General features: G+C 49.0%; 2 protein-coding genes and 1 long non-coding RNA gene across 3 annotated transcripts; 1 reads left to right on the forward strand and 2 right to left on the reverse strand.

Annotated features, from left to right (window-relative positions):
- Window positions 1-272: 272 nt before the first annotated feature.
- Window positions 273-7,275, reverse strand: LOC129147626 (disintegrin and metalloproteinase domain-containing protein 29-like). Its single transcript, XM_054710420.1, has 2 exons — window positions 4,791-7,275; window positions 273-347 (listed from the first exon to the last, which is right to left on the reverse strand). The coding sequence occupies exon 1, from the start codon at window positions 7,187-7,189 to the stop codon at window positions 4,994-4,996; it is 2,196 nt and encodes a 731-aa protein (XP_054566395.1). The 5' UTR covers window positions 7,190-7,275; the 3' UTR covers window positions 273-347; window positions 4,791-4,993.
- Window positions 7,276-7,497: 222 nt separating this feature from the next.
- LOC129147628 (uncharacterized) lies at window positions 7,498-8,430 on the forward strand. The gene is made up of 3 exons (XR_008554921.1): window positions 7,498-7,540; window positions 7,697-7,847; window positions 8,362-8,430. It is a non-coding gene; the product is annotated as an uncharacterized LOC129147628 (long non-coding RNA).
- A 9,287-nt stretch (window positions 8,431-17,717) lies between these two features.
- LOC103303346 (beta-defensin 107A-like) lies at window positions 17,718-21,328 on the reverse strand. The gene is made up of 3 exons (XM_054712720.1): window positions 21,249-21,328; window positions 20,595-20,689; window positions 17,718-17,860 (listed from the first exon to the last, which is right to left on the reverse strand). The coding sequence occupies exons 1-3, from the start codon at window positions 21,326-21,328 to the stop codon at window positions 17,718-17,720; spliced, it is 318 nt and encodes a 105-aa protein (XP_054568695.1).
- Window positions 21,329-22,105: the final 777 nt, after the last annotated feature.

Below are 22,105 nucleotides of genomic sequence, written 5' to 3' on the forward strand. Positions count from 1 at the left end.
AGAGCCGAACCTCCATCTCCAGAGACACATTCAAAAACCAGTACTCCCTGCTGCTGAACTCCGTGACCACACCACCGAGGACACAGCCGTGTATTACTGTGCGAGACACCCAGTGAGGGGAAGTCAGTGTGAGCCCAGACACAAACCTCCCTTAGGATACAGCAGGGCTGGGCTGCAGGGGCACTCTGAATGCAAGGGGGAGCTCATGACCTCACCAAGTCCAAAGAGCAGCTCCAGGAAAAGGAGCAGAGAGAGATGGGAAGGAAAGCGCCTCCCTGTTGGGCAAAGGAATTTCCTCTCAAGCTTTCAGTTGCCTCCAGGGACGGTTCTTCTTTCTCATGTTCTCACTACAGAAAACAATGAGCAAGGGGCATTGTTTGCAGGTGACATGACGTATGCACTCCTTCACAAATTCTAAAAGTGGCTTTTTTCACTCTTTTCAATGTTTTACTGATGAGTGTGAACTCCGCAGCTGGGTTGCTGTGTTTGGGCTGTGTGCACAGTTCTGCATCCCTCCCTCAGGGGGCGCCCAGCTCCCTCAGTTTCTGACTCTCCATGAGCCCTCCTCCTCCAAGTTCCAAGGAGATCACAGGCCATCTCTCTGCCGAAAGGCCTGAGCACACTCAGGGCTGCTGACCTCACCCATTCTCTCTGGGTCCACATTGACCCCTGGAAGAGCTGTCAGCTCAGCGCACCAAACACAGGGAGCCCCACATCCACCCACAGGAGGGTCTTGCTCTCCATCAGGAAGCAGTGACAACCCACAGCAGGGGCAGGTGACCCTGAGGGCTTGGATGTGCCAGCAGTTGTTAGAAGTCAAACAAAAAAGTAAATGGACCATGCCCTCCCCCCATTTTACATACAACTATACAAAATGAGCAAAAAATGAAAAAAGGGTCCTTATGGGTGTACAAAAACCATATCTAAAGTAAACAAGAAGATTAAATATAAATAAGCAAATGAAGATGGTGATGATGTTGACAAATGGTGGCAATAATAGAACTGGAAAGAACGCTTTGCCCAATGTCTTGGTGGGTACCTGTCCTTTCCCACCAATCTGTCATCGGCTTTTTCAAAGCCTTTTTCAACTTACAGTTGGGCCATTGGGGTCTCAATCCCTAATGGCCTCTGAAGAGGAGGCTCCTGCTTTGTTTACTTATAAGAACTCATTGTGTGTGAACAACCACCATGTCCACAGAAAATGAGAAGAATGGTTAAAAGTAAGCACATTGTGGTGATGATGATGATGTCCATAATGATTGCAATGAAGATGATGGACTGAGACAGGAACCCTGGTCTAATGGACTGAAGGCCCCTCATACAGACACACCATCACCTTGGCGCCTCCAGTGAGGAATGTCCACGTTTCCCAGTGAGTGTGGAGAGATTTCATAAATGGGACTCCAATGAATTATGAAGCTTCGGTGATTTATGGCGAGAGCTTGTGAGTAATGACCCCAAAGGTGTCCAAGTGGGAATACCCTGGTCCTAGAACAGAGACACTGTGAGAATGTTCATGTAGGAATCAGGGGTCTCCTTCCCACCACTTTGCAGTGACAGGTTCCTTATTTCCCTTGATCCCTGCCTGCATGATCTTTAATGTTTCTACTTCAATCAAATCCTGCTCATCATTATTCAGGTATTTCTTACGATGGTGCGAGCTGTCTGTATCATGCCCTGCACTTACTTTTGGGCCTTCACCGCAGAGACTTTACACCCACATGTCCAGTAACCCTCTGTCCATGAACGTCAGGCACGTTTCTGTCATGTGACTCAAATCAAGTCCAGATTTCCTCCCATCATCCAGGTCCACAATCACGTCCACACTTATGGGTTGTTTCCCAGCAGCGCTCCCCTTTTCTACCAGAACCTGCTCCAGTCCCTGTGGCTGCTGTAGCCAATCCACATGGGCAGTGGAGGCCCAGCATTTTCTGATGAATTCTTTGTAAAATCACCCAAAACAGGTGCCAACAAAGAAAATACTGATGTACTGAACTTTAATAAAAGTAAAACATTTGTCCCACCAAATATCCCATCAAGGAAATTAAATGACAACTTAGCAATAGAATATTTTCTGAATCCTGTGCCTGATGGAGAATGTGTGCATTGCTCATTAAGGCTGTGGTATGTTATGGGGAGAGCCCAGCACCCTCTGACCACAGTGAGCATCCTCAGGAACAGGGCAGAGGGAGGCTGGGTGTGACAGCTACCTGAAAGACTTGAAGTTCCCTTTCCTCTGAGAAAATGTATACTAGGAAGTCCCCAATTTCCCTCACTCTGAACCCCAACATCACTGATAACACTAGACTGAGAAATCAGGTCACTTAACAGACTGCCATATCACTTCAACATATGAAAGATTCTCAATGATACACATGCATAATCACTGTTTTTATTTCTAATATTTTCTCCAGTTTATAACATGATCATTTCCGATATGATTAGTTCGGGGTTTCTGCAGTAAGCCATGGCTTGATTAAGGGAAGAGTTTGCACAGTGTGTTATAACACAATAAAAAGGTTCCAACCTCAAGAATCAAAGGCATCCCTTTTTCTTGTGCTTGGAAAGCAGTTACTCACATCAAAGTAACCTCATAAATGAAGACAATGTGATGGAAAAATGGCTGTGCTTTTAAAAATATTTTACACCAACGTGAACATATTTACTGTATGAAATGACAATGATAAACTTTTGGTACTTGTAGATTATGTAATTGTTGAATTTCAGAAGCTAAACAAATGCTAATCCCTATTAAATTTGTTTGAAAGATGAATGAGAATTTACCAATGGAACCTACTCATCTAGTCAAACATTACCTCTTAGCTCAGGTGAGGTTGTCCTTGAACTAACTCCAATGTGCTTCATGACCCAGGTGGCCCCCTTATCCTTACTTAGCTGGTAAGTGACGTCAAGGGAAGAGATGCCCCAAATGACCAGGGAATACAGACCTCAGGACCTCTACTTCTAAGGAAAGGCTGCCCCACATTCAAATTTCCCTTCAAACTCCAGGGCATAAACTCTCCTGGGCTGTGCAGGCTCTCAGCTCTCTCCTCACATAAGGTTGAGGTCTCTAGGAATGCAGAGCTGTGCCCTAGAAGATGAGATTGACTGCTGGGTCTTCTCCTGTGCCTGCTGACAGCCCCCCAGGGTGAGGGTCTAGGGGTCAGGAAGGAAGGGGTTGTGGGATGGCTGTGTGTGACTGGCAGGACTGATGCTCCTTATCGCAAGGTGTCCTGTGCCAGGTGCAGCTGCAGGAGTCAGGCCCAGGACTGGTGAAGCCCTCGCAGACCCTCTCCCTCACCTGCACGGTCTCTGGATTTTCTCTGAGAAGCTATGGTGTACACTGGACCAGCCAGCATGCAGGGAAGGGGCTGGAGTGGGTCGGGGTTATGTGGTCTGGTAGAGGTACAGACTATAACTCAACACTAAAATCCCGCCTCAGCATCACTAGGGACACATCCAAGTGCCAAGTTTACTTAACTCTGAACAGCCTGAGAGACAAGGACATGTCCGTGTATTACTGTGTGAGAGAGTGAGGGGAAGTCAGTGGACCCCAGACACTAACCTTCCTGAGAAAGACAGCAGGGATGGGCTGCAGGGGGCGATCAGGACACCACAGCACAGAGAGCAGACCCAGGAGCAGGGGCAGAGGGAGGTGGAGAGGGAAGGGCCTTCCTGTTGGTCACAGGGATTTCCTCTCAAATTCTCATCTGCCTCCATGGAGGGTTCTTCTTCTTTCTCTGAGGCGCTAATTTCCCGCTTTCTCATTGCAGACCCCAGAGGAGGAGGTAACACTGCAGCTGGCAGATGACAGGTACAGAGATGGGGACTCTCCTCACCAAGTTCACCACCCCACCAGGACCCATTGTCGCCTGCTGTTATCGTTCTCACCTACTTGGTCCTAGATTCTGAGCTCCATGAGCCTGGGGACCTGCTCTTTCTTCCCAGCTACGCCACATTACCCATCACAGAAGACAGTTTCCGTCAATAAGGGACCACTTGTGTCCCAACTTCAGCTCTGAACATGTCTGTCCACCACAAACACCCAGGTCCACCAATTTGTGGGAATTTTGACTTTTAAATCTCACATGATGTTCCTGTGTTGCATGGAGGAAGTTTCTAATTTTAAAGTGTTCAGGTAAAGTTATACTTTCATCTGTTTTACATGACATTGTACAATGGCATTTCTGGGAAAACTATGAAGACACAGAGGAGGGAGGTTTCCAGCCCCACAGGCCTGTGGGGAAGAGGGTGTTGATGCCTTCCCAGGACTCAGCTCGCACTCACTGCCACCCTCTGCAGTGCACAGGGGAGAGGAGAGGAGAGGCCCACGTGCAGGCTCCCCTGAGGCCAGAGTCAGGTGGGCCACTTCTTCCTCCTTTCTGACTGAGTGCCACTGACTGGTCCACTCCACACAGGGAAGGGTGCTCTCCGCTGGGCTCAGCTGTCATTAGCAGACAAGGAAACCTCATTCTTAGCCCACGCCCACAGCCATGGCCTGTGAAACAGTCAGGGATTTGATGTGTGTGTGTTGGGGGATCCAACCTGTTTAGAGAAAGTGACCTTACCTAGGGACTGGGGAACACTTGGTGCTCAGGGCACAATTGTGGGGAACTGTCAGGAATTGGTCCTACAGGAATCTGTGGCCGCTGTCACTAATCCTGGGACAGGCATCCACAGAGCAAGGTCAGATGCTGACCAGGTCTCCTGTCCAGACCCGAGTCTCAGGCTCACTCAGGGCTCTTACATACCTATAAGAACTGCACAGGATGCTAAAGTGCGGTACTCACGCTTTATTGCACATGCTGGCCAGCGAGCTGTCAGAGAGAGTGATGTGAAAACATTCATGGTGTGCACACCCTAGATAAGGGACAGGACCCCTGCAGCCATTCAGAAGGTGGGCTTGAGCTCTGCCAGTGGGTTATGGTGACTTTTTTCAGGTGTTTCTTCATGTTGCCTGAGTTGTACAGGGGTCGGAAGGCTGACTTGTTGTTTACTTTTCAACTTGCACTTCAGTGACTGTAGTGGTCTGGACAGTTCTCACATTCGTGGCTATCCCGAAGAGCAGTGCGGCTATGAGGGCAAGCAAGCGACCAAAAGCGACTCTCAAATGCACGATTGACATAGGATTTGTCCTCACACTCCGAGTTCTTCTTGGCGGGGGTCCGCTGTCCACACTCCCTCCGGCACCAGGGTTTATGCACCGGGGAGGGTCCCAGCCTACATGGCAATGGCAGTTCCCTTGGTTGTTGCACACGCCCCTGTAGTTGCATTTCGAAGGGGGGCAGTTGTAGTTTAAGTCTTCTATGGAAGTGTTACAGGAGCCCGTATCACAAAATTTTTTTGAATGACAGGGGGTACCAGTTCTCACAAAACCAGCGTCGGTTGCTTCTGTTCCACGGTGTGTATCCAGTCCAAAACACCAGACATTTAGAAAGAAAGACTGATGGAAAGCCACGTGTTCCTGCAGGCGAGGCATATGAGTAACGTTTGTACACTGTAGGCGTCCACACACTGCGCTACTGTAACCACACCCGGTTGGATTGAACACATGAGTAATTCTACAGTGTCCGAATCGGTTTGCCTGGAAATTGTAGCGGTAGCAGCTTATTGGAGCACTCAGCGCCCCTTCCCCAAAGATCTCCTTGCAGTGCATACTGCGGTCGGTACAATTGCCATGATAACAGTAGCCGTCCTCGGTGCACGGGGTTCCATCTTGCAGATAAAAATTCATAGGACAGCTCGTTTCCTTCCCCATGCAGTACTCCGGAAGGTCACAGATATTCTGGATCGGTCTGCACAGCGTCCCCGCGGGCGCGTAGGTACAGTTTGTGCAGCATCTTTCTCTGTTACAAACGCTTCCAGGCGTGAAGCTGCAGTCGGTTTTACAGCAGGTGTTGGTATAGCACTCCTTGAAGGACCCACAGTCGCACTGCTCTTTGGCTTCCACCTCAGAGTTTCCACATCGAGTGACTGTCAGGCTTTCATTTGCATGGACAAATCCAGTTAAGTAGAGGCATTCTGCATTGTCAGCACTATAGGAGTTTTGTAGGAATTCCATGGAGCAGTTGCTAAAGGCATCTGTCAACACGGGGTACCTGTACATGATGCAGGTGGTCCTTCGCTGGCAAACACAATCAGCTGTATCCATATACACACCTATTGTCCTCGCAACTTGCTGGGTGGCTATTACCGCCAACAATAATACGTGTCTGTACAGGTGACCCACATAGACCAGACCTTCGTGCGTGCACACACTGTCCCAAATGGGATTAAAATTAAGTTCATGGGGTGCATCTTTAAGCACCATTAAGCCTGAATAGGGCTGAAAAGGAATATAAATGTTGTTCCGATAATTCTGAGCAAATGGACCACGCGGCACATAAAAGTTGGTCATATCGGTTGGATCCCTCTTATTATAAATGACCATGATGCTGATGTAGTACCTTATGTCAAGGCCTCGGAACATGGAGTCCATTAAACTCCCTAGATATACTAGGAATTTGATGTTCTCTGACATATTTCTGTACAGAGTATAAATGGACTTGGAACTCATGAGGCAGGCTTTCAGGTTTCCTCTGTGGGATGAATAGAGCTTACTGCTGATCCTGGAGGCTGCACTGGTGTTCACTTTGGAGAGCAGAGGGTGCCTCTCTGCCTTGTATCCCAGCCTGGACGTAGGTCCTGTGGCGTTGGTGTCGGCTACGATCTGAGAAATGATATGCTCAAACCTCTGGGAATCCTTGAGGGGTTTGATTTCATAGGCAAGGTCGTCCACCTTCATGATGCCTTCCAGGCCCCCATAGCACGTGTCCACGGTGACCATGGAGAGAGGGACGTCCTCCAGGTAGCCCAGGTAGTAACAGTCGAGCGGGAAAAAGGGGTGGTCCACCTGCAAGGCCCCCTGGTCATCCTGCGTCATCACCACCAGCTGTCCAGGCCAAAAGAGTCTCTTTCGCCGCATGTGGAGGACGTGTCTCTGGCCCCCGAACCTCAGGCTGTAGGAGAGCCAGCCTGCTGCCAGCACGGCTTTGCCATGGTGCAGCTCCTTCCTGGGAATCACCACCTCCGAGGAGATGTAGCGCCAGGAGGGACGACCTTGAGAACACTGGGTGGGAGCCAGCACCACCCAGAGCCCAAACAGCAAGATGGGCGTCCTCAGCGTGATGGGACCCTCTGCCAGCCTCATGCCCTTGTTGAGGGAGAACCGTCAACGGGGACCAAGAGAGAGAGGTTCTTCAGTGAAGCTGGGTCCCCACCATCTGCTGTGGCCACTTCCTGCCAAGGGGATAGTGACAGAAAACCCACCCTGGCAGGGTTGCTGAGGTAACAATGACAGGGCGTGTCAGTGGGTGGAGCTGGACGTGCATTCAGCTGGGGTGGGGGTGGGGAGGTGAGAGGCGGATCTGAATGCTAAGGTGGAAATAAGAGAGAAGGAAGCAGAGCCCTGTCTCTCCTGCACACCTCAGTCTTCCCTCTCCAACCTGCACACAGGCTGTGTAGTTTCAGCAGTTAAAGTCCCAACAACCCCGTCATCACGGTGCGCTTGCATCATTCCCAAGGGTCACTGTTGTCCTTGTGATTGGGCCGCTTCTCCTACGCCTCTGGCAGGCGAACTGGACTTTGTGAATTTTACCCTCGTAGGTGTTGACATGGTTCCTTTCTGTAACTATATGTATCTTCTTCTGGTCTGCAGCTACGAAGTTTCCAACTGTGGAAGAAAGGAGCAACATGCTAACCTGACAAGCTCAGGGGAGGCCTGTGTGGCAATCTTGCAAACTCAGAGACCTAAAATAACCACAAAAAAATGCTCTGAAAATGAAATATTTAACTACAAACAGGTTACGGTGGGTAGTCATGTCCTAGATTGGTATTTTCCCTGACAAAGATCAACTTAGATCTTTTCTGAGCCCATTTACCTTTTTGCCTCTAAGATAACACATCTGTGAGATGTCTGGGTAACTTGTAACTTCCCTTTTTTGGGAGCCTCTGGGACACAACCAAATGTGGTGGGCACCAGGACAGATACCACCAATCCTTTCATTATCATGTTAATTGTTTCTGCACCCACCTAAGTATGTGTCCATCATTTTACTTTCTATCCAGCCCCAGGGGTTTCCCACCAGTTTGCTTTATCCTACCTTCTTAATCTATCACCAATGAATTTCATGTGACCCATCTATGTCCCTCCTTTGATTGCAATGTATAAATACAAATGTAACCCGCCATTCTCTGGAGCATTATCTCAATTCATTGAGGTTCTGCTTCCTGGCATATGTCGACAGTTTGGCCCAAATAAACTCACAAAAATTCTTTATAGGTTTCAATGTTTTTTGTTTTTTTTTTACGTTAACACAACAGTGAGCTCCTGCTGATTGCTGCTTGGAAGCTCTTTGGGGCCTAGTGAGTGAAGCGTCTCCCAGTGTCTACCTGAGGCTTCCTGGACGAGGTTTCCCTTTTCCTCCTCCAGCTGCTGATGACGGGAAGGACTTCTGGTCCAGTGGGAGCCATGGGTTGTTCCCTGGAGCCCTTCCACGTGGTTCTCTCCTTGGCCTTTGAGAGATGCTTCGTCTGCACATGCTGACCAGCTCTCCACTGAAGACACATTGGGCCTCTGTGGGTGTCCTTCGGGAGAGTGTTATGGAATGTGGAATTTATGAAATTGGCAGGGAAGTGACCGTCCGACACTGTGAGCTTTGGTAAAGTGCCTTTAATGAAAACAGTGCTGCTGGTTCAGGGGACTCTAAGACTCAGATCCTGTACCGCCTGGACAATGAGAATTTTATCCATATATATTGAAAGGCTTAAAAAGGACAAACCAGGGCAGAGAAAGATTTATTGTGCTTAGCAGATATCTTGTAGAAAGCTTGTGGCCTTGAGCACAGCATAGCTCAGATAACCAGGACACACCTGGCATGGGAGGAACTAAGGACTGGCCAGACCCATCTCCCATATTCTTTACAAATGGAATTAATTACCAGCTAGCAAGAGAGTGCAGTAGAGGATGTGAGGGCGATCTGGCTGCGACCTCTGTCACCCCATTGATCGCCAGGGTTGATTCGGCTGATCTGGCTGGCTAGGCGGGTGTCCCCCTCCTCCCGCACCGATCCATGTGCGTCCCTCCCGAAGCTGCGCGCTCGGTCGAAGAGGACGACCTTCCCCCCAGAGGAGAGGACCGGTCTTCGGTCAAGGGTATACGAGTAGCTGCGCTCCCCTGCTAGAACCTCCAAACAAGAGAGTGCAGTAGAAAGCAGGTTACTGGGACTAATTCAGTTTGCTAGTCCCCTGAAAATGTCTCATTTTCCCTATCATGAGAACCAATATATTATACATTTTTATCTAAATTGTGCAGTTTCTTGAGGAGGGGATGAGAAGTTCACTCACAGGTCCCAATAAGAATCGATCATGGTTTTCTAGTACTGGGGGGCAACTGTCCTTTTACTAAAGGATACAGTCACTATTTGAGCATAATGTGGTCATGGATGTATTTCCAGGGCTATACATTGTGCTCTCTGCTGCCCACATTCCTTTCCCACTGTAAGACTTCTGAGTCCTCCCACAGAGTTCACCTACCCCTCATACTGTGATACAGACAGACTCCTTCACCTGCTCTTCAGTTTCCACAGAGGGTGGCATGTGGGTACCTGAGTTATCAAAGTTTAAATACATTTGCCCTCCCTCTTGGATGCTCTGGACAGGCTGAGCGATCCTGCCACTTCCTGCTGGTACAGCAGGAGACGTGAGGTGTGGAGGCTGCAGGGTGCCAGCACCCACGGGGACCCAGGTGGAAGGAGTAGCACCCGGCCTTCCAGCAGCCTCTGATCTCCAAGAGGGGTGACTTTGCTGGATGAACGCTGGCAGCAAGAATGAAAGATGTCAGGCCTGTGAAATCTGGTACCTGCCATGCCCTGGAAAGCCAGTAGAAACACCTTCTGAAACAGAATTTGGCTCCTCTGAGATGTGTCTGTGTCCCTGAGAAATGCAGCTACAACGGAATTTGCAACAGAAAAGGAACTGCCCTGACCATGGACTCTACTCATGTCTACAAAGTTTCCATTATGGAAGATGAATAAATGCCAACAAAAATGGCTGCAGCCACAGAGCAAGCAGGAGGCTTGGGTTTCCCCAGCGATGGAGGAAACCAAACTTCCTAGCCTGCCCCGGCCTGCACTCAAGACTACAAAGTTTCAATTATGCAAGATAAATAAATCCCAGATACCAGGGCCTCCACGTGGGTCACCTGGGGGTGTGGCCAGCCTGCAAACCACCAAAGGCCCCTTGCCCAGGCTCCCCCATGCCCCAAGGGAACCCCCACCCTGATCCGGGACACCCTTAAGGGCAAATCAGCCAGTCCCCACCTGTGCATCAGGCCTCTATCCTCCTATCTAATTAAAGAGAAATATGCAAATTGACTATCACTCCAACAGACAAGATGACTGTCCCATGTGGTCAAAGATGGCTGCCCCCATGTGGAAACAAGATGGCCAGCAGGGGAGGGCAGTTGGGAGGTACCAGGCCTGCAGGGGAGGGCATTTGGGGGGGTCCAGGCCTGCATGGGAGGGCAGTTAGGGATGACCAGACCTGCAGGGGAGGGCAGTTAGGGACAATCAGGCCGGCAGGGGAGCAGTTAGGCATCAATCAGGCTGGCAGGGGAGTAGTTAGGGGGTAATCAGGCTGGCAGGCAGAAGTGGTTAGGGGCAATCAGGAAGGCAAGCAGGTGAGCAGGTGGGAGCCAGCAGTCCTAGATTGTGACAGGGATGTCCGACTGTCCGTTTAGGCCCAATCCTACTGGGATCAGGCCTAAAAGAGCTGTCGGGCATCCCTTGAGGGGTCCCAGATTGGAGAGGGTGCAGGCTGGGCTGAGGGACACCACCCCCCATGTACGAATTTCATGCACCGGGCCTCTAGTCTTAAAACAATTTCCAAACACAATGTCAATGAAAAAGAGGACCTGAGCAGCATTACACAGGCACATATGGTAGATGCACAGGCTTGCAGGACACAACACGAGCGTGCCAGGAAATCAGAACTGCAGACATAGGCAACTCTGAAAGACCGCCATCACGGAAAGAAGCCTCCCGAATGGAGAGAAGTAGAACCAGAAGCAAGTCACTTGTGCAGGAACCCTGATCCCAACTTAGAACAAGTGCACCCACAGCTTTCTGTGCTGCACGGAGCACACACACCAAACAAACAGAAACTGTCAGTGCCTGTAAACTGCATCCAGGGATGTGTTTCCAGAGACATGTGCAGGAAGCGGTTATAGGGTTAAGCCTCGGACTGACCTGTGGCAGGATCACAAACAAGTTCGTTTGGAGGGCAGACCCCTCCCAGCATAATTAAGCCTGATCCTGTAACTGATCCCTAGATCTTTCCTGGGTAGCTGGTGGGCTGTGGGAGGGGCAGCAAGTGCTGCCAAAACAAGTGAAACTTACAAGAACATTGTTAATTGCCTTGTTTGTCCCTGATTATAAATAAAGCCTCAGCTTTGCAGTCTGGATCTGTTCTGTGGCCTCAGCCAGGCACAGAAAGATCCACCCCGCCCCAGCTTTCAAATCTATCTCTCCTCTCTTTATTTCTAATATTTCTCAATCCCTGGCCGCCTCCACTTAGAACCGGTTCGTTCATCTCTCTTTCCGCATGGGATGCGGAAAAGGGAGATCCCCGCCATATTTGCCCCCCGCCGCATCAGGCCCCCACATTCTGGTGCCCAATGTGGGCCATGAAAGAGGCAACAAGAGATAAGAGGCAAGGGATCGCTCCCAAGAATTGCTCAGTGTCTGAATCTCCTAACAGCACATTCTCAACAGGTGTATCCATCGATTTCATCTCCTCGCAGAACAAGTTCCTGGAGGTTTCTGAGCGTCACACCCATAACTGCCTTCTCTGGGTGTTGTCCGCTGTCACATTGGGACGTTGCTTCACTCTCAGCCTGAGAATCACGTGGCAGTGTCTCCTGGGCCTCCTGTCCCACATCCTATAGTTTCCTATGGCTGCTGTGACCACTTACCATAAACTCTCTTCAAACAACAGAATTCTGTTTTATGGTTTTTAAGGCCAGAAGTCCACAAGGAGTCCTATGGGGCTAACGTCCAGGTGTCAGCAGGGACCAGCTCTTCCTGGGCTCCCCAGCATCACCTGTTTCCTTGCCTTTTCCAGTGTCTACATTCCCTTCCCTGGAATCATCTGTTGTTTCTTAAGGTTTTTGTCTTATGTGATGGCAGTACTTTCCCACAGTTTTCACAACTGACCCGAGTTCTTCTGTCCTTTATAAACCCAATAATTTTGATGAGTAAAATAATATGTGGATAAAATGTAGATGAAATTTCTACAGAATTGTTTGAAGTCTGAGTCGTCTTCTTCAGAACAGGGACTGACTGCTTTATCTGTATGTCTGCAGACTCACTATTACCATTGTCAACACCATTCTCATTCTCCTCTCCTTTTGATTGACTGCCATGAATAATTAGGTACTAGTGCCCTGGCCAGTGTGACTCAATGGTTGGAGCATCAGTCTGAGCACTGAGGGGTCTTGGGTTTGATTCTCGGTCTAGGGCATGTACTTGGGTTGCAGGTTTCATCCCCAGCCCCAGTCAGGGTGCATGTGGGAAGTAACCAATTGATGTGTCTCTCTCAAATTGATGTTTCTCTCTCTCTCCCCCCTCCCTCCCTTCCACTCTCTCTAAATATCAATGGAAAACATCCTCAGGTGAGGATTAACAAAATACTGCTACTACTACTACTACTACTAATAATAATAATAATAATGCACTATTGTTACCTCTATGTCCACTACCTACATTTTACTAAACCCTAAGGCCCTGCTCATAGGGAAAACAAACAGGTATAGTAATATTATTTCCAAATAGTACTACTGCTTATTCCCCCTTGAACACACTTGGCCAGAAGTTTTAGATATTGACTTGTTCTCTTGTTTGGGCAGAATGGTCCTTGCTTCTACCTTGCATGTAAAGGGCACACTCGGTGTCACAGTCAGTTTGAAATGTCTGTGTAGGTTCTATGTGGGAAGCCCAGGCATTGAAAGGCAGCACAGAGAGCCAAATGCTAAAATAAATCCACGGGGACAGAGTCAAGCTCTGAAGATCAGCAACCTTGTCATAGTTTTCTTAACTCAGAGTGATCCTTACAGCCATTTCCATTTGAGTGCAGGATCTTGGTCCTGCCTCTCTCTTATCAGATCTAGCATCACTAACTCTTGGAGAATGTAAGCAGAGGAGTTTTAGAGATAAAGAATTATTAGGAAAATGCCCATTTTCCATTACCCAGATCCTGTTCAGGTTCAGAGGTGAAGCGGAGATGGTTGCAGGCACCTGGAAAGCCTCTGACTGCCTCTTAGCTAAGTCGGTGTCTCCCTGATTTAGTGTGTGGTTCACACACCAGAGAGATCATTGGGGGATCAGGGGACGGCCGCTCCCGTCACTGACTTTGCCACGGGGCCCCTTCTTGGCGTGTAGGTCATGGGGATTGTGTCTTGTGTGTAGAATTCTCTTAAGCTCTCACATTTTCTGAACTTACCAAGGCTGATATAAACTTGTTTTTGTCACCTGAGACTTAGTGCAAAAAGAAGAAAGTGGCAAAGGAGAGAGACAACAGTTCTCGTGGGCAGTGGTGCCCATAGAGACAGGCAGCCGTGGGCGCCTCCTGCGGCCGGTGGGATGCCTTTGTTGTGTAATGAGGGCACCTTAGTACCTCATTCGGGACATCCAGGGACAGAGGGTCCCATAGGACCAGAACGGCCTTCAAGGGGGGACAGAGAGTCCTCATTGTTTTAGAAGCTCAGTTCTCTAGAATTATGGAAGTGGCCATTTTAAATGAAAATAATTGTCAAATGGGAACATAAGCTACCGATATATCAGCAGTAAAGTGGACATTTATCAGTGACAACCCTTCGGTTTCAGTCACCGTGATTCAGGGTGGGTTGATAGAGCAATTGGCTTAAACAGGGACAGGATATTGCGTCTGTGCACTCTCTGCATGCTCCAATAACACCAGTCAAAATCCATCACCCTCACGCCTGCTCTGAATTCCACAGTTCTCCCAGCACGTTCTAAAACTTGCCAGATTGGCCAGTAGTCGTGGCTCAATGGTTGAGCATGGACCTATGAATCAGGATGTCACAGTTCAGTTCCTGTTGGAGCATAAGCCCAGGTTAGAAACTCAATCCCCATTGTGGGGCATGCAGGAGGCAGCCAATCAATGATTCTCCGTCATCGTTGATCTCTCTCTCTCTCTCTCTCTCTCTCTCTCTCTCTCTCTCTCTCTCTCCCCTTCCTCTCTGAAATCAATAATATATATATTTAAAACTTGCCACATTGTATGTTGCTGGACACATATCTGTCTTTCCCACGAAAGTCTGAGTTTCTGTACCTGGAGCAAGAAGGTGAGCCATTTTGTTCATTTCCCCTCAACGTGTCCTTCCCAAATGGACAGTGAACACAGTGAAGCACCACTGGCCCAAGAGGCAAAAGGGCTGGTGTGGAGTTCTAAACCGCCACCTCTGCTCCTCCTGGAAGGTGCGTCATCTTTGAATCTCAGGTGCACCTCTGTTCAGTGGTCGGGAGTTCTCAAATGTTACTGCCCAAGTTTTTCAAAAATCAAGGTTCTTAGTTTAAGAGTTCCCATAAAGCAAGTGCCAGAGTGCAGCCCATGCCAGTTTGGGTCAGTGGATAGAGGGTCTGCCCTTGAACTGAAGGGTTGCAAGTTTGATTGTGGTCAAGGACACATACCTCAGTTGCAGGCTCAATCCCCATGCAGGCAGCAACCAATCGATGTGTCTCTCTCACATCGATGTGTCTCTCTGTCTCTCCCCCTCCCTTCCACTCTCACTAAAAATCAATGGAAAAATATGCTCATGTGATGATTAACAACAACAACAAAAAACAGTGTTACCATGGCACTCAGAGCATAGATTTGTAGGAAATTCTGTCAATACAACCCACTTTGTTCTGGAAAAATTGACTTGGATTAACTCCACGGCTACTTCTCGCTCTGACATTTCAGAGTTCTAGATATTCTTATACATCTGAGTGCGAATCTGATATTTAGTTGTTGTGGTTGAAACGCTGACATGGTGAGTGTGTAGGGGGGTGTACGCATGTGTTCACGCATACACACACGCGAAACATGAGAAGGTGGAAACATTCCTTATTCCTTGTAATATCCAATCCCAGAATCCTAAGTAAGCTTTCCAGTGAGGACAATGGCAATGAGGATGAACTAGTTTAACAGAGCGATCAGCAGTGGGGGCTGCAGCTGCTGAGCTAGAACAATGTCAGTGAGAACAAAGGGGGAGGGGAACATTACCACACAATTTGCGAATATTGATAAAGCACTTTCGTAGATTTATTTGGTGAATTGTGTGATTTAGGAGGGAATGTGAGCATCCCTGAGTAAGCCATTTGAGTAAATTACATTTGAGTAAGCCGTGTCTGAGTAAATTACAACACTGTTTACTAAGACCTAGAATGTTAAATGAAGATCGTTTGAGAAAGAAAGTGATGGATTGCAATGAATGCGCCTAATAAGCTTCAGCAGAAAGTTAGAGTTAGAAGCGAGTGTGGAATTATCAGACCAGTGTCTTTCAGGTACACAGAAGCCACGATGCGTGTTTGAAACAGAGGGGATTTCATGCAAGGAACTGCTCACATGGGTCCTGAATGGCTGAAAGGGCACAGAGTTTAACAAGCATCGACACAGTCCCCACGCTAGGCCTGGGGAGAGAATGGGAATGCCTCTTGGAGGCTGGTGTTCAAGGTGCTGCAGGTGGTGGGTGCAGCTGGGCTGCTCCTGTGAGCCTGGGGCACCATGCAGGGGGCTCAGACCTCAGAGCTGGGGGCTCAGACCTCAGAGCTGGGGGACCCAGTGAGCGGAAGGAGTACTCCGTGACCAGAGCCCAGACAAAGGAGTGGAGCACCTGCGGCCAGCACTCAGCCTTCAGAGGAGACCTGGACCAGGAGGGCAGGGTGGAGAGCCAGGTGCACAGCAAAGCAGGGCCTCTTATTGCCCAGGGTTGAGAGTGTGGGTGCTGCAAGTCCATTTGAGGGTCCTGGGGGGTTCACTGAGAATGCAGAGGGAGCAGGAGCCTGGAGCCAAACCCTACTGCCCTGGGAACACAGCCCACCAGAACCAGAAATAGAAACAACTGCCCAGCCCTGGCTGGTGTGGCTCAGTGGATAGAGCACTGGCTGAAGGACTGAAGGGTCCTGGGTTTGATTCCGCTCAAGGGCACATACCTGGGTTGCCGGCTTGATCCCCAGTAGGGCACATGCAGGAGGAAGCCGATCCATGATTCTCTCTCATCATTGATGTTTCTATCTCTCTCCCCCTCTCCCTTCCTCTCTCTGAAATCCTATATAATAAAAGGCTAATATGCAAATTGTCCCCATGGGCAGGAGTTCGACTGATGAGGAGTTAGACATGTGCTAACCACCAGGGGCCGGTGCAGAACATGGCGGGCGTCGGCAACACGGTGCTGGCAGTGGGTGGCAGTGGAGGCACTGCCGGCCCTGACCAGCCCTGACGAGAGTGGGACCGTGGCAGGATGGTGGAGCAGATGAGCAGGTGGCACCAGGCCCCGCAGGTCGCCCCACAGATCAGCCCGATGGCTGGCCAGGCCTAGGGACCCTATCTGTGCATGATTTTTGTGCACTGGGCCTCTAGTATATATGTCTATGTATATATATGAAACAGCCGCTCCTGGACTGCAAATGCCTGGCATGCAGGGCACTGCAGGCACTAGCAGGCCAGGGAGGGAGTCTGGCAGAGGCAGGCGGGAGGCTGCACAACACACAGCGTGGGGTAGGAAGGGGACTTGGAGCCAGAGAAATGGGGAGTTGGGTCACTGGGTGAGACTGAAGCTATGGGAGTGGGAGAGGGCACACAGGAGTCTGAGGAGTGACGAGGAGGAAGAGAAATATCCAGAAGGCCATCCTCGAGGCAAAGAGGGGAATGAGGGTGATGGATGACACTGTAACAAGGTTCAGAAACAGCCAGAGGTGAATGCTGCACAGGTCGGGGCTGGTTCTGGGATCGCTATTAAGAGATCAGGGCTGAGAGCTCGGGGGCTGGGATCCGAGAGGCTCTCACCACAGGGGCCAGAATGGAGGTGCTGTCCATCTGTGGGCAGGTGAGTGTTGACAGGGCCCGTTTCCTTGTGGAAGGTGACACTCTAGGCCAGAGGGGGAGGGGAAGGCATTCTGGCCATTGCTGCTGAGGAAGGAGAGGAGGAGGAGAAGGCCTGGCAGCATGAGGCTGAGGCCGCCAAACCATGTCCAGAAGGTGATCCACTCACCATGCAGCTCAGTCTCCTCAGTTACAGGAATCAGAACCTTGGGAGAGACGGCCAAGTCCTCACACCCACATTTGAAGCCGGGTCACTACAACTCAGTTCCTATGGGTCTCAGTCCAACATTTCCAACTTACCTATTTAGTCTATTAATTCACTAACTCACCCAATCAATCAATCAATCAAATAAGCCATAGGCCCCATACCAGGAACTGTGGGTGCACAGGTGAGCTGGGCGCAGCGTCTTCGCTCCAGAAGCTCACGGCCTAGAAATGGTATTTCCTTGCAGCATCAGGCACTGGACAGGCTGCTTCAGCGAATCCAAAATATGCGAAGACCCAAAGAGCACTGAGCACTGAGTTCACAGCCGCCAGTGAGCACCGTTTTCATTTCCATAGCTGCTGCTTAGTGTTCAATTCCTTTTCCTCTTTTTGCAGCAAAAAGGAGTTAGCTCAGCTCTGCAGGCCCCAATCTTATCTTCAAAGGAAAGGCATTCGATCTCACAGCGACCAGCCATCTTTGCACAACGGATATGCCTTTGAGATCCTCCCCTGGCTAAGTGAAGAAAGAAATTAGTCTTCAGTTACCCAGTAATTAATTCCTGGAAGACAAACTTACTCACCCAGGCCAAATACAGAATTCCCATTAGGAACCTCCTGGAGACAGAGCATAAATCTCCGACAAACCATGTCATGGGAGAGCTGTGTCTGAGCTCAGGTCCCTGAAAGTCGCTGTGGAGTCCTGACTTGATATTCATTTAGGAAAACCAACCAACAAACAAAGAGTTCCTTCTGTCCTAATCACGTCTAGGCAATACGCAACAGAATTTTTGTTCCTGGGAGGGAAACAATATATTTTCTAGTTTCAATAAACAGTTATTTCCAATAAATGATTTTTTCATGTCTCCAAATTAATAGCCTCTGATATGTAGCAAACAGTGAAGATTGTGCTATTTACATTACAAGCAGGTAGGCACAGGGTTGTGGAGTTTCACCACTTGGAATTCAAGCATAAAAGGGTCGTGGTAGCAGCCGGCTCTGTAAAGAGGGGCAGCAGAGTAGTGTCTTTAGCCCAGCAAACAAGTTTAGAGCAACATGAGCAATGTGTGTTCATCCAGAAGGAAGAGACGAAGCTGAAGAAAATGAAAATATTTCAAGGAGGAGTAACCGGGGGAAATGGGGGTTATGTGTTCTCAGGAGAAAGGGTCGAGAACACTGGAAGTTACCCTCCAAGGGAGCCGGCTTCTCCTTGGAAAGAGCAGCTCTGGGAGGACAAGGGTGCGTTCTAGCTGTTACACAAACGAGACTTTAGGCTTGCTCACGGCCCAGTGAGGGAGAAACTGCAAAGACTTAGATGTCTGCTCAAAGTGAGGGGAAATGTGTACAGTCCAAAGTTGAAGTGGGGATCTGGGAGTCATAGATCACTGAAGCCTATCAGGCATCTGACCGGAAGACCCTGAGTGACGGATGGACAGATGCTCTGACACCCGTTTCTGTGAAAGAGAGGCTAAGGCACTGCTTGGCTGTCGCCACCAAGTACCCTGTTCGCCTGCCTCGTTGGCTTTTATTGTCACAACAGCTTGAACTAAAATTAGCCTCTGGATACAATCAGCAGGTAAGCATCCTTGAGAAAATATATGCTTCTACAAGGTCAGGTCTTTAAAGACTAAACAGAGAGATTCCAGCACAACACCCCAGAGATCTGACTTGTTTGGAAAAGTCGAGGCAGGGGCTGCCGCCTTCGGCAAGGTCCCCTCAGAGGCCACGACCTTTCAGAGATTCTCCTTACAGACGTTCCAACCAAGTCCTGTGCTTCCCCACATTGGCCGACATGAAACATGCAGAATGTGTTTACATAGTGAATCAGGCAGATAATTAAAACAATAATGACAAGCGCAATGAAAAGAAGACAATACTAACAGGTGACCCTATCCGAGCACAGAGTGTGAAAGCAGTTTTCAGAAACACACAGGTTGTGAGTATTTTCCTTCCAGACATTCAAAAACAGGACCCCTGGGTTTTAGCTGGACACATGGAAACTTAGCTAAAGACATCAGTTTCTGTGTGGATCAATGATACAGAAGTGGACAGATGTTTCTAGGTTGTCGATTTCATCGTGTTCTTGACTTACCTTTTAGCTTTTCCTGTTAGAGCATCTTTAAAACCAGATAAAATAGCATGCATATAAACATAACCAATGGACGTAAAACTCTGGGGCATGGGGGCATATATGGGAGTGGGGTGGGGGGGCAATGGTAAGATATGTACACATATAATACCTCAATTAAAAAAAATAGAAAAAAAAATAAAACCAGATAAAATAGTCACGGGTTTAGGATGGCAAACAGACCTTCCTCTCTAGTGCCCATTTGACTTAATGGGCAAGAGCCTTCTACCCAGCCTAGTCAGCTTATTTCTTTTTAGACTGACACGAAAGGGAAACAAACTGTCTTTTTTTAGTCACTCTATTTTAAACAATAAACCAATAAAACATCAAGCAAATTAAGGGCAAAGGCCATGCTCTAATTATATGTTTACTTCCATTCGACCTGTCTTCATTATAGTTCTCAGAAGAACCTCTCAGGAGCGGTGAGCACACATTCAGTATCTCTTGGTTCATTAGGCCGACCGAGGCCCAACTGTGTGATAAACAAGTGCAGGAATTCAGGACCCGTGCATGGAGCGGCGTCTTAACAGGGGTGACAGACAGTTGGAGGGATGGACAAAAAGAGTTCTTAGGGTGTTGAGCAAATAGAGGCCATTTCAAAGGACTCGGAACTTAAAAGTGAGAGCTAGGAAGACAGTCCAAACTAATCCACGATTAGGAGATTTGGACAATTTAGGGAGACATAGAAAAACACTGTTAAGAACCTGTTGCCATATTTTCGGTTCCATCGAGGCAACCAAGGCTGTACTTCCCTAAATGAACAAGTGTGTCTGGAATTTGCCTCTGAGATTTTCCTCTCATTTCCTAGCAGTCACTTTAACATAACCTGAAGCTGGTGGGAGATTGCAGAGGAGAAAATGGCTTTAACAGGAAAGAAGTCTGTACCCTCTGTAGAGCTTTTAAGACAATTAACTGCATACTCTCTGGTTAGAGACGTCTGGGTCCATGGGGCCCCATTGTCCTGTGTCAGAGCTCAGGGAAGAATTTCCAGTAACTCGTTCATCTCGGGTTCTTTTTAAACTATGGGGTGAGTTGTGCACTTTCCTAAAGCCCAGCTTTCTTCTCAAAAGACAGATCCTGAACAGACTGCCATCCTTCCATCTGTAAGACTTTTCCCTCTTACCTGAGAAGATCTGAGCAAGAACGAGGACAGCAACAATTAAGAGAAAGACTCTCATGGCCCCAGGTATCCGTGGAGAGAGGGTGAACCCAACTCTCCTAACAGGAAAGTTAGAACGAGTGCTACGGCTCTGAAAGGGCGGGGAGTCAACTTGGGTTTGCAATGTTCACTGAGAATCGACTGTTCTCCACGCCTCGTTAAACAAGGTGTGGGCTGACAAGTCAGACTTTACCTACGTCAGGTTTATGGGAGAGGAAGGCCCAGAACCCTGTCTTCCTGCCTGGAGTGCTCGCCTGCACCTCTGCCCAGGCATCTCCTGCTTCTCCTTCGAGCCCCATCTAAGGTCCACCACCTCCATAAGATCTACAGCCACCACTGCTTTTCTTCTCATCTAAGAACTTGTACGCACCGTACCCTCTGTGCTTTAAGGGCAGATATACAGCACGGGTGAAAACAAAGTGAGGCTGGGGCAAGGAGACATTTAACACTGTTACTAGAGATGACCACTCTGGAAATGGGTTCTTCCCTGGTGTCACAGAAAAGGAATTTCAGGGACACACGCATAGGAGGGTTTTAAGCAATAGTGGCAGGATTTACTAGAATACCCTTGAAAATCTACGCAGCAGGTAGATAGTATTTATTGCCCCAGGTGCCCACGCTGATGCCTCTTCCACCGCCAGGTGGCTTAGCTCCCTCCTGCAGCGAAAGAAGTCCAGCTGCCAGGCCGCAGCCCACATGCGGGGCCACCAGGCCCAGGAGGGTCAACAGGGCCCAGAGCTGCTCACCCGGCACAGGGTGACAGTGGGCATCACTTCACTTCCCGGTGCCTCATTCCCTATTTGCACAGCCACCGCCACGGCTCAGCGGTGCCCAGGCCCCTCGGCATTGCCCTCCGGCCCTGCTGCTAAAGAGACCTTTGTGTGTCCTGTTTCCTTGGGCTTAGGAGAGAGCAGCTTTCTCTCAGACGATCCAGTTCCTTTCCTGGCTTTTCCTGGGCTTGCATCCTTATTGTGTCCAATCTTTTCTTCCGGAATTTTTCCACATTTGTCTCCTCCCCTTTAGGACCGCCGTCTGGCTTCCACTGCACATGCACACAGTGAAGGAACTTCCCTCTCACTGTTTCTCCTTCCCCCGACTATTTGGGGGAGCTGACCGGTTGTTCCCGGTGTGATAGGAAAGCCGGTCTTTCCTGCTCACTCGAACCTGACCCATTTGGCAGAGTGACTCCAGCTAGTCCCTGCAATGTCTGTGAATTTGTTGTTTACTGAAAGGCTCAGCCAGTTTTCTCCCTTCTCTTTTGTTAATAACTAACTATCTACCTCCTGTAACAAAACCTCAATAACAACAACACTTCTATCCTTGGAAAAGAAAAGTCTTTCATAGGGGGGCCTAGTAGCCACTGGGCATGGGGAAGATCACTGAGAAGAAGTGAGGCAAACGTCTGATCTAAAATAATATGCAAGCCAGAAGAAAACGGAGTGTCGTTTTTAGAATTCACCAGAGAAGCCATCAGG

The sequence above is a fragment of the Eptesicus fuscus genome, chromosome 3 (genome assembly GCF_027574615.1).
Source record: "Eptesicus fuscus isolate TK198812 chromosome 3, DD_ASM_mEF_20220401, whole genome shotgun sequence".
In the NCBI taxonomy this organism is placed as follows: domain Eukaryota; kingdom Metazoa; phylum Chordata; class Mammalia; order Chiroptera; family Vespertilionidae; genus Eptesicus; species Eptesicus fuscus.